The sequence below is a fragment of the Xenopus laevis genome, chromosome 9_10L (assembly GCF_017654675.1).
Source record: "Xenopus laevis strain J_2021 chromosome 9_10L, Xenopus_laevis_v10.1, whole genome shotgun sequence".
Classification (NCBI taxonomy): Eukaryota; Metazoa; Chordata; class Amphibia; order Anura; family Pipidae; genus Xenopus; species Xenopus laevis.
In genome coordinates this window covers 132356494-132369618 of record NC_054387.1, presented here as the reverse complement: position 1 = coordinate 132369618, position 13125 = coordinate 132356494, and the positions used below count along the sequence as shown (strand labels likewise).

At 38.5% G+C, this 13125-nt stretch overlaps 1 protein-coding gene across 1 annotated transcript; it reads right to left on the bottom strand.

Moving 5' to 3' along the window:
- LOC108703891 lies at window positions 1–11084 on the bottom strand. Its single transcript, XM_018240195.2, has 6 exons — window positions 10766–11084; window positions 7118–7437; window positions 6162–6233; window positions 5218–5262; window positions 3385–3435; window positions 1–1010 (listed from the first exon to the last, which is right to left on the bottom strand). The coding sequence occupies exons 1-6, from the start codon at window positions 10771–10773 to the stop codon at window positions 265–267; spliced, it is 1242 nt and encodes a 413-aa protein (XP_018095684.1). The 5' UTR covers window positions 10774–11084; the 3' UTR covers window positions 1–264.
- Between the last annotated feature and the right edge of the window lie 2041 nt (window positions 11085–13125).

Below are 13125 nucleotides of genomic sequence, written 5' to 3'. Positions count from 1 at the left end.
AAAAAAAAAAAAAAAAAAAAAAGACGACATTTCCCAGAATTACCATATCATTCCAGAAGCACTTATTCCTGGTCCAATGGAAACCAGCCAGAAGATGGTCCCCATACCCGAGGTTTAAGGTAAAACTAAACTTGATCTATGCCACAAACAGAAAAAAAGAAGAAAACATATAGTCAACCCCTTTTAGTTAAATGATGCTAAATATTCACAGGTATAACGGTCAAGTTTCCCACATTTCTCCAGTTCTTTTTAAGAGCATGTTGGCTAGATACGAACAGGCCATCCTGCAGTTCTTGGATTTGCCAAAAGACCATTAATTGTCCGTTTTATTTCAACACGATCCTTTTTAGTTAACTGAAAAAGCTTCCAAATCTGCTTTAGGATTGCAACACGTAGGTTGTTTGGAAGGGCATTTTTACCTCTATATCCATCAAAGTTAGTATTTTGGGTCCAGGTTTTGTATGTGTCATACGGCACAAAGTGCTGAAATAAAAGCTTGGCATAGATATGCGGCTTGCCATTGTGGTGTTCCTTCATAATCTGAAGATCAAATTTCTTCAAAGCCTGAAGTTTAATGTCCGGTAGGGCCCTCCCTCTTGGAGCAATTTTGTTGACATCAGGTTGGTTGGTACGGACTGTTAAAGGGCTAGTATTGATGTCTTGCCTGACAGATACAGGTCTGCTTGGTGAGGAGGGAATTATGGCAATGTTTGTTGGTGCAAAAGTGATTTCTGTAGTGGAAATGACCTTTATATTGCCTTCTTGTTGGCTTATATGCAGCCTGGAAATCTGAGGATGAGAAGTTCCCTCTACTGGATTCTCTAGATTGCTACCACAACGACTTATTTGTATTTGTGTTTCCTCAAATAAAGGTTTCTCATTACAGTATAAAGACTCAAAGCTTATATTTGTGGTTTGGTGTTTCTTAGAAAGAGGCTCGATTTCTTCATCTTGCCTTCCTCTCTTATGGCGTTTGTGGCTCTGAGTTATAGTTACTAAATGAGAATATTCTGGAAAAAAAAAATACACATTTATCAAATTTTTTTTAAAAAAAGCAAATGCTCCAAAAATGTATAATTCTGGAATGTTTTGAACAATGAAACAACGTATTGCATTTGTTACCTTTGTTAAGATACGTTGTTATCATAATGTTCAAAAACAGATGTAACTACCAGGGAATCTACATTTACAATTGCATAACGGATAAATAACGGTGTCACACTATACAATTATTAACAGTGATATACAAATAAAAATTGTTTAAAAAAATACATATATAAAATTAAATATTAAGAATAAATAGAAAAGTGTTGCATTAGTACTACAAATTGCACCCAAGAATTGAGCCTTGATAAAAAATGTATACATGTATAATGTAAATTATAAAGATATAAGAAGAGGACCATATAAAGGTCCAAAGCTGAAGGCTGAGTTATACAGGGAACTCTGAGTATCACTCATGTATTATAAGGGATAATGTACCCCCTACTGTAAATGATAAGGATATTAGAAGTCACTGAGGGGTTGTTCTGTGACCATATAAAGGCACAAGGCTGCAGGCTGAGTTATACAAGGAACTCTGAGTATCACTCATGTATTATAAGGGATAATGTACCCCCTACTGTAAATGATAAGGATATTAGAAGTCACTGAGGGGTTGTTCTGTGACCATATAAAGGCACAAGGCTGCAGGCTGAGTTATACAAGGAACTCTGAGTATCACTCATGTATTATAAGGGATAATGTACCCCCTACTGTAAATGATAAGGATATTAGAAGTCACTGAGGGGTTGTTCTGTGACCATATAAAGGCACAAGGCTGCAGGCTGAGTTATACAAGGAACTCTGAGTATCACTCATGTATTATAAGGGATAATGTACCCCCTACTGTAAATAATAAGGATATTAGAAGTCACTGAGGGGTTCTGTGACCATATAAAGACACAAGGCTGCAGGCTGAGTTATACAGGGAACTCAGAGTATCACTCGTGTATTATAAGGCATAATGTACCCCCTACTGTAAATGATAAGGATATTAGAAGTCACTGAGGGGTTGTTCTGTGACCATATAAAGGCACAAGGCTGCAGGCTGAGTTATACAAGGAACTCTGAGTATCACTCATGTATTATAAGGGATAATGTACCCCCTACTGTAAATAATAAGGATATTAGAAGTCACTGAGGGGTTCTGTGACCATATAAAGACACAAGGCTGCAGGCTGAGTTTTACAGGGAACTCAGAGTATCACTCGTGTATTATAAGGCATAATGTACCCACTACTGTAAATGATAAGGATATTAGAAGTCACTGAGGGGTTCTGTGACCATATAAAGGCACAAGACTGCAGGCTAAGTTATACAGGGAACTCTGAGTATCACTCATGTATTATAAGGGATAATGTACCCCCTACTGTAAATGATAAGGATATTAGAAGTCACCGAGGGGTTGTTCTGTGACCATATAAAGACACAAGGCTGCAGGCTGAGTTATACAGGGAACTCAGAGTATCACTCGTGTATTATAAGGCATAATGTACCCCCTACTGTAAATGATAAGGATATTAGAAGTCACTGAGGGGTTGTTCTGTGACCATATAAAGGCACAAGGCTGCAGGCTGAGTTATACAGGGAACTCTGAGTATCACTCATGTATTATAAGGGATAATATACCCTACTGTAAATAATAAGGATAGTAGAAGTCACTGGGACTCATTTATCAACACTGGGCAAATTTGCCCATGGGCAGTTACCTATAGCAACCGATCAGTGATTAGCTTTTTAAAGTCAGCTGCAATTAAAGCAAGGAAAGTAGTAATCTGATTGGTTGCCATGGGTTACTGCCCATGGGCACATTTGCCCAGTGTTAATAAATGACCCCCACTGAGGGGTTCTGTGACCATATAAAGGAGCAAGGCTCCAGGCTGAGTTATGCAGTCCCACTCATGAAGTATGAAGTATAGTATGAAGTATGAAGGGATAAACTGTTATGTGACCTGTGACTTGTAATACAATTTTAACTTGGAACATCTCCTATTTTATGTAAGGTTTTCTAGTGTATGGATGGTTTTTTAAGATACAGTAAACTTGAGAAATGCCTGGAGGGAGCATGCATCATCATTAAAATAGATATTTGTATTTGTCAATACTGTATCTCACATGTTTTAAGGTTTTATGTATTTCAAATCAAACAGCTTCTGTGTATGGAACGTGTATGTAAAACGTAAATGTATCACAAATAATTTGACTCACACATTTGCATATGCCTTATGGCATTTTTCCTTTATATATCTCTTCGTGTCTCCCCCTCCCTCAATATAAACACCCACCCAAGATCTGGCTGACATATTTCTACATATATTACTTCTCTTAGTCTCCCCAACTCACTTGGATTCCCTTGTCTTCCAGGTGTTTTCTCGCTCTTGTTCAAAACTTGAGCTGCAAACACAAAAAAACAAGAATAACTAAATAAACATTCCTCAAACACCTTGGGGCAGATTTATTACAATTAAAGTTGGTGTCTTTTTCCCTTGATTTGAATAAAATGTGGTAACAAACTGCAGACATGAAAATTTGCATGAATATTTTTTGAAACCTTGAATATTTGGGATTAATTAAAAAAAATGCAGTAAAAAGCTGTACAATAAGCTTGGTAAATTAAAGCTGTCAATGTTGTGCAGAAATTAATGGAAATGTTTTTTCTTAAATGTTTACAGGGGGAAAAGGGGAAGAAAAATAAAAGTGACGCAGCATGGAAGATTTTTCAGCCTCACTGAAATTAGTGATATTAGTGAATTCTAAATTCAAATTCAAATTTTTGGAGTTGGATTTTTGGTCAAAACTCACAAATTCAAGTTGGGAATAATCCAAATACGAAATCGAATTTATCATGCCTGGACCCTAGGAACAACTCAAATTAGTCTATTCGCCACCTAAAACCTGCCGAGTTCATGTAGAAGTCAACGACAGAGGTCCAGTGACCCATTTGAAGATGTCTCCTGACATTCGAGATTTGTTTTGGAGAAAAAACTTGATTCGAATTTGATTTGAGTTTTTGGGTCAGCAATATTCGTTTGAGCTTTAGACATTTGAGTTCTTTCTTAAATAACCTCCCATTTGAGTTGTGAATATATTTGAATTTATTAGAGTAAAAAAAGCTTTTTGATAAATCTGCCCCATTATGTCAAAGTTTTTTTATTTTTTATTTAATCACAAGTATCTTAAGGAATATAAGCACTTTATCTTAAAGCAGTTATTGTATATGTATATAAGGACAAATAAATAATAACAAAATGAATATTAAATAATTGTAATTAGTAAAATACATCTTGACATAACTATAATATCTTAGATTGAAATAAACTGAAGAAAAGTTGACATTAACTTGATGTTGTTTCTTTATATGTATGTTAAGTATATACTACCATTAAATAATTGTTATTCAAGACGACGTCATATTATTTCATATTACAATCAAAATAAAAGATGTCTTAATGAGAATAAAAATGAAAAAAAAAACAATTAAGCTTGAAATTTGCCTGTGAACCTTATAATTTAAAGCATTGTATACATTAAAAATTAAGCCCATTAGTATTTGCATTGTTTTTGGTAAACTAATCAAGCATACCGTATATACTCGAGTATTAGCCGAGTTTTTCAGCCCCCAAAATATGCTGAAAAACTCTACCTCGGCTTATACTCGGGTCAAGCGCAAAAACGGTCCCCGGCGTCTTAGAATAGTCGCCGGCACCTAAGAATAGTCGCCGGCGTCCAAGAATAGTCTCCAAGAATATTCGCCGGTGTCCAAGAATGGTCACCGGCATCCAAAAACGAGATGCCGGCACCTCCAATGTGAGCAGAAACCCTCAATTTTTTGATTGAAACTTACCAGAAGCTGCTGCATTTCTCACCCTAGGCTTATACTCGAGTCAATAAGCTTTCCCAGTTTTTGGAGGTAAAATTAGGTACCTCGGCTTATACTCGGGACGGCTTATACTCGAGTATATACGGTATATTAATTAAATACAACTACAAACATATCACAGTAAAAAAAGAAAAAAAACATTTTAATTATGCTTTATTTTCTTTTTTATAAAATGTCACAATAATGATCAATTGATACCATAAGACCATAAGTCGAATCCTACTTGAGTTGGGAATGTTTTGGAAGGAGAATCCTGTGTATGAAAGTGGATTACTAGAGAAAGATGAAGCACAAACCTGGATCTGTAGATTCCCAGTCAGTAGCAGGATTTATATCTTGTGCTGTAAAAGATAATACTGTAAGTCATTATAAAGAACACACTACTGTACAAAGGAGGTAACTGGTTGAACATATGCCCAGTTATAACTAGTGTGTCCATTCATTTAATTTACTATTTTCTCATGGTTATAGGGTAACTCTTTAGGAAAAAAGTGAAGCTAAAGCTTTAATACAAGCGTTCTAGTTCTGGACTAGAACTGGGCTCATACACAACTGGTCATGTTCTGATTACGTTCTGGTCACCGTGATCCCATTTAATGCAATAGAAACTTACATTAATATATGATTTATAGACAATCATATTAAAGATAAATGGGGAATGCTAAGACAGATTGTGTGTTATGAACCTAGATCCCATAATCCCTATATCCCATGCACAAGACACAAGACAAAGTTATCACGGAAAATGGAATCTCACTTTTTTGGCTTTACTTAGGCAATAACATTTGGGGGGTTATTTATCAAAATCCATTTTCTGATTATTTAATTAAAAAAAGTCAGACCAAACTAGAATCCATGATTTGACCTTATTTATTATTATTATTGAAAAAGCTCGATTTAATCAGAAAAACTCAATAAAATTGAGCGAAAACCTGAATGGTACGTTTTTTCAGATTTTTTTTCCCAAATCGATTTTTGCCCAAAATAGTCAGATTTTTGGACTAATTTCAGCGCAGACCACAGAAACTTCCAAATAGGATAGGGACCTCTCCTGTTGACTTATATACAACTTTGGCAGGTCTGAGATGGCATATTTTTGGATTCAGACTTTTTGCAGCCTCAGTATAATAAATCTCGGAAAAAAAACATTCCACTAAAAATTCAGATTTTATAGTAAAAAAACTCAAATTTTTAGAGTTTTTAGCATTCTTTTAAAATATTGTTATTATCATGTACCCACCTGCGCTTGAACTGTGCAAACTTGGGCTTGTCTGTGTCGTCTTGTCTTTCTTATCACAGGTACAATTCTCAACTAATAAGACACAAAAGAGAGTATTTTAATGGGTAAATCCTCAAGGTAGAAAAGGTGGTCCTGTGACGAGCCCCCCATTAGCCAGGATGGAGGGGCACAGACCTGACTGTACAACCTGCCTCTTTTGGCCAAAGATTTATAAACCTGTTGAGGATGGATACACTTACCCAGAGTCAAATTGCTAATAAAATGTAAAAAAGCTCTGCATTGTAGGACAAAAACAAGGCGATTGTGCTCAGAAGTGCACTTGCACTTGTAAATGTGCCCTGTTATCTCCAATTTTAGAAAAACATATCTCTTCTTTACCCATAATGCATTGTTTTACCAGAAGGTCAAGCACCTGCGAAGCTTCATCTACTTAAATTGTTGTTTGAGCCAACAATAGTTCAAGGTTGCTCTTGATAATAAAATGTGATAATAGTCAATTGAACACAAGTTCTGGCACAAAATTCGTATACATTGTCAATAGGGGTGACAATCAGATAATCAGACAAATTGGCCATCCATGTGACTGACCAACCAGCATTGTGTTATTGAGCTGATCAATGGCTTAAACAAGTATATCTAAGTAGAAGTTAGAGGGTTCTGATGTTTTTATCTGGTTCTATCAGCAGTTTACAAGTTACCTACATCAGAATTGTTACAGGTTGCACACTACTGCCCTTCAAGCCATAAATATTGCAGTTTGATATGGCAGACCCACATGCCGCCCACGGGACAACTTTTTAACCAAAAACTGTGATTTTAAGGCTGCAGTATGGGTTTCAGTGGAGCACTGGCCTACAAGCAGTGGCTTATTTAAATGTGCACTTTATGAAAAGAAATTCATTTTAGAGGTCTAGCATGGGAGAAACATTATTATTGTTGAAGAGTGTTATCCTTACCTTCTTTAAGAGCTTCTTCAAGTTCTTTACTCAGCTGTTTCTCATTGATATCTGCCAACAGTCCCACAGCAAACTGCCCAGCGTGCTCGGTGGTGTAGTATCTAATGAATAGATCCGCCAACTTATTTGCATCAACATCCTCCAGTTCACTTCGTGCAATTTTTTTACATTTCTTAGGTGGTGGCCGATATAAGAGTTTTTGTGTTAAAGCACGAAAGCTCTTTATGTTCAAGTTTTCAAAAACAGTCACTAAATTTGACCATAGTTGTTCTTTGAAGCTGTTTGCTCTTGTAGGATCATTCTTTAAATCCTTTAGATTCCTATGTTTCAAATACAAGAAGAGGTTATTATAAAACCTTAGAAAATTAAAACCAATAGTTTGGTTATCACTGTCCTGTACATTGGGATAAATGAGGAGCTATACCTAATGGGAACTGCTGGTGCTTGTACTTGTTCCTTACATTTCACTACGTAGGACTGTAATATAGAGTTTTACTCAAAACTAGAACATTAAATAACCAGTGTGTGCCTAAAGGGCACACACTGGTATTTCGAGAGATTAATTGCCCAGCGACAAATCTCCTCTTTTTTGGGCAACTAATCTCCCCAAACTGCCTTCCCGCCGGCTAGAATCTAAATCGCCAGTGGGATGGCACTTGGAGTGCTTCATTTTCTGAAGTCGCCCTAGGTTGCCTCACGAGTAAACTTCAGGCGAATTTGGAAAGCGATCCGACATCCATCCAGCTGGCGATTTACAGCCTTCTAGCCGTCGGGAAGGCAGTTCGGTGAGATTAGTCGCCCGAAGAAGAATCGATTTGACGCTTGGCGACTAATCTCCCGAAAAAGCAGCGTGTGCCCTGGCTCTAAAGTGGAAAATATTTTTTTAATACTGAACGGATAAAGTCTAGATCAGGGTTCCCGAAACTTTATTACCCGTGAGACACATTTAAAGAGTTGGGGAGCAACAAAAGCATGAAAAAAGTTTCTGGGTGTGTGTAAGGGTTACAAATTTTTAGCAGGGCTTTGCTTTTCTTATTAGGAGTCCTATGTATACCTTCACATGTTTAACCTTTGACCTAAGCACATTCCTATGGTATGCATATTCAGTAGTCTGAGTGATATTCAAGATAATACCACATTAACATCTATTTAATGAATTCTAGAAAATGGTAAATTGTAAATTAGAAATGGTATAAATATATGTCTTAAAGATGTGCTCGGGATCAGCAGTATGTTGGTCTTTGTCTCATCTTTGGCTTATATATGTTTAAAGGTTTATATAATGTATTATTAAATATAATAACAACAAAAATAAGAAGAAAGTACAGGTGCCAAAAAAGGGCTGTGTTTGGCTATTGGTCGCCCCTATGTGGACTGGCAACAGTCAGGAGCCTCTACTTGATAATACATCTAGTTTTTATGCAATTAAAACTTTCCTCCAAGCCTGGAATTCAAAAATAAGCACTTGCTTTGATGCCACTGGGAGCAACATTTAAGGGGTTGGTGAACATGTTGCTCTTGAGCCACTGGTTGGGGATCACTGGTCTAGATAAAGATTTTGACAAGCTGAATAGTGATGGGCGAATTTGTGCTGTTTCGCCGAAAAATACGCGAATTTCGCAAAACGGCAAAAAATTCACGAAACGTCGCCAGCATCTCGTTTTTGACGCCGGCGCACGTTTTTGATGCCGGTGCCCATTTTTTTACGCCGTCGCCCGTTTTTGATGCAAATTTTCGCGGGCCTGCCGAATAAATTCGCCCATCACTAAAGTTGAAGCATTTATGGATTATACATCATAATAAAATTATGGATACTTTTTTTAATAATCCTTCTGGCCACCAACCTCCTTGTAACATCTCAGTGAGTTCAATCATTATATATTGAAATTGGATATTCCATTTTAACTTGTTAACTTGTTTCACTTACTATTTTCAATATTAGTGTCAAGGTACATTTAACGTTCATATGGCTGATAGCTAGTTGCTGGTATCTGCTATAAATCATAGGCTTTCCTAGAAGTCCAGTTACAATAAGATTTGGAGGAGAATGCATATTAATTCTTGAGAATTGAACAAGCTCAACTTAAGGGTCAGTTATAGTGGAAAAAATAAATATAATGTATATTTGCTGTCCTAGATATTTTTGGAAGCTCAACATGAAGGTCATTTACAGTCAGATTTGGGATGAACAGTTATTTGGTGACCTTGATACTCTTGGAACCACAGCTGAATGTATTTACATCATTCTTTGCATATGTTTGTTCCTTATGAAAAGCTATGGGTGTCCCAGACTAAATGTTTGCCATCAAAGGTGGGCTCTCAAAACTACTGATTTAAAATGCATGCTGTGAGTGGTTCAGCTTATGAATGCTTTTGGGGCAGCAGGATGGAACGTGCAAAAGGCCCTGCGTACAAGAGACTGATGCGACCTGCGAGAATGCCTGCGCACAACGCAAACTGTTTCTTTAGGGGGCCAGCAGATTGGGGGAGGCGTCTGGGTCGGCAGGGGCCCATGAGGGCCTGGACCCACTGGGTATTTTCCCTGTGTCCCGTCGACCCAGTCTGACACTGACTGTGTTACTAACTTAAATTAAAGGGGTGCTAAACCTGCTGCACTGCACTACTCAACCAAACTTTACTCAGTTCTTGCTGGACTATAAATTCCAGGTTGAGGCATGCTGGGAGCTGTAGTCCAGCAACATCAGGGTTGTTCTAAAAGCAATATTGCACAATAAAACCTTTCCAAAATTTTCCCCAAGCCAGTGACTGCTAGAAAATGCAAAACATCCTCCAAAGAATCTCAGCTGATCTGTATACATCAGACTCCATATTCTTTGTTCCTGCAACTGGAGTTAAAGGCTTAAAGCACAGTTTCCCAGCACTAAACAAGGTTGTCCTTTATCTCCATGTTTCATTCTGGTGTCATGTAATGAAGAAAAAAAAAAATAATAATTATCTCTATATTTAAGATAACAGCAATATGCCAGACATGGTGCTGGAATCAGCATTCTTATTGGTCAATTTATTTTCATGTATAATGAAATTTTTGATCAGTAGAATTTTTATCTGTGAATTTTCTTGTAATCTATAATTATGGTTTTCAGCAGCTTCTATGGAAAACTAGGGGGCGCTTTGGGATGGTGTTAGAGCTGGGTTTACATCCCCTTTAAATCAACTCTTTAACCTGCAGCACTCAGAAACACTATCATAATAATAATAATTATTATTATTATAATAATTCAGAGAAGCACAGAACCCAAACTCTTAAATAGAAGTGACTTTAATGCTCTTACCTTGTCAAACTTTTTTTTTTATTCATTTCAGTATTCAGCAAATTTTATGTGGAAGATTATAGATTCCATGCATTCCCAAAATTAGTTATATTAAATTTTTAATATATGCATTATTCTTAACATTATTGTTCTATACAAAATGCTATCCACTCCACGTAGGGCCACAGTCAGTAATCAGTATAAAAATAGCCAGTTCTAGCTTCCAAAGAGCTCCTGAAATTCAAGCCTTCCTCAGTCACATATCTCTGCTTGTAACCCTCTCTCATACAATCCTGTTAAACTCTATTTTCTCCGAGGCTGTACCTGATACACCTGTTCCTGTGAGAGAGCAGAGAATAAATGTGAAAGAATTTACCTGCTCATTCTTTTACATGGAACTTTTATGGGCAGCCTCAGTCTCTGTCCTCCACAGCTCTTCTTCTTGTTTCTTCCTTTGGCGCCTTTTTCTCTTCCCCCTTCTCTTTACAACAAGAATTTCAATATCAATATCAATGACCACTGGGAGGAGGCAAGAGTTTCTGTCAGGAGGAGATAGAAAGTCAAAGTAAAGTAACAAGCTCAATTTTGAGTCTATACACCGTGAAATGTCACCATATAACAAACATTAAAGTTGGCCATAGACGTAACAATTACGATCTTTCTTGGAAAAGATCTTTCCAAGAAAGGTCGTTCGTTTCAATACACACGTGTAGAGCTGAATTGTCAGATATACAGGTAGATATACGGGAATAAACAATAGAATTCTACCTGTATCTGACGATTCGGCACTAACAATGGCCGATGTTTGGGTCCATTCAAAGGCACCCAATCAAAATTTTCCGTCCAGCCCGATCGACAAGCCGACCGATATCCAAGTCTTCTGCCGACATCAGTCGGCTCTTTTTCCACCATAATGTACAATATTATCTGTGCGTCTTTGGCCACCTTAAGGTTCTTGTACAGTCTGTCTGTGTGGAATTGTAATATTATTCATGTGTAACTCCATGGAAGATGGGGGAGAAAATCTTGAGAAAATCTTTCCCGCCATAACTGCTTTCCAAGTAGAATGCTGGCTACATATGACTCTTTCTCAGCTGAGCCCTTGCAGGATTGGTGAAGGAAAGGGTGTTGTAGTAGGAGGGTCAGACTGTGGGGGTCAGGGCCAACTGGGGCCTGCCACATCAGGGCCCCCACACCCCCCAAGGACCCCCTCCCCATTCCCATAATTCCCTCCCCAGTTGCAAACCCCCCTCTGTCCCTCTCCTGCCCCCCTCACCAGCGCATACCCAGGGCCGCCATCAGGGGGGTACAGGGGGTACACCTGTACCGGGCCCGGGGCTAAAGGGGGGCCCGGCTGTGCTGAAGACCCGAAGTCGCGCTGAAAATTGTATGTGGAGGAGAAGAGCAAAGTTAGGGATTATCTGCAAGTTCCACTATCAGTAAACTCAATTTCAAGCTGTGACACAATGCACAACTGAAGTTTTCATCAGCAGTATGAAATTTGCAGACGATCCCTAACTCTGCAATCTCGCCTTGCCCCAGTGCTTTTCAGCCAATGACAGCGTCTCCCTTCCTTATGTCCCGCCCCTGTAAGAACACGGTTCCTCTTTGGGCTCTTTTCTTTATGGCACAGAGAGAGCTGAGTGAGTGGCAGCATCCTGGAGCTTACAGAGAAGCAGAACATGAGAGAGACAAAGCAGTGCTGTGTATGTTGTACTTAGTATTTGCCTAACTATGACTCTTTGTAGTGTGATATATTTACCTACCACAGAGCCTGTGTACAGAGTTTGCCTAGTGCTGATATCAGTAGAAACCTGGATCCTGTTATATACAGTGTGTGCACTGCCCACTTATACAATGATTTTTTTTGTAGGGGGCCCCTGGCACTGATAGTTTTTTTTTAACTTATGGGGGGGCCCTGACCACCAATTTTTTTTAGAAAAACATTTACGGGGCCCCTGGTGCCAATAGTTTTTTTTTTTAACTTATGGGGGGGTCCTGACCACCAATGCTTTTTTAAAAAACATTTATGGGGCCCCTGGTGCCAATAGTTTTTTTTTTAACTTATAGGGGGGGCCTGACCACCAATGCTTTTTTAAAAAACATTTATGGGGCCCCTGGTGCCAATAGTTTTTTTTTATACTTATCGGGGGGGCTGACCACCAATGCTTTTTTAAAAAACATTTATGGGGCCCCTGGTGCCAGTAGTTTTTTTTTTAACTTATGGGGGGCCCTGACCACTAATGTTTTTTTTAAAAACTTTTATGTGGGACCCCTGACGCCAATTTTTTTGTTTTTTAAATTATAAGGGGGCCCTGACCACCAATGGCTTTTTTTTGTGAGTGGGGGGTTTACCATTTTAAGCGGTTGTGTCTTTGTGGACATTTTACTGTGGTGTGGGCGGGATCTGCGGTGGGCCTTGGGGGTGGGCGGGGACCGGGGGGCCCAGAAAATTTTGCTGTACGGGGCCCCGTGATTTCTGATGGCAGCCCTGCGCATACCTACCTGTCAACTTAATGCGATCGGCCAGTGGGGGAGGAGGTCAGGCTCTGTGGAGCGGGTCTGGGCTGGCAGAGTCCAGGAGGGCTGAGGCCCATCATAATTTTTCTTGGCATTCCTCCAGCCGAGTCTGATGTTGTGTAGTAGAAATATAACTCTCACATGGGGAGGGTTATTTACTAAAATCCAAATTTATCTCATTTTGTAAATAAAAAAACCACAACCAAACTCCCATAC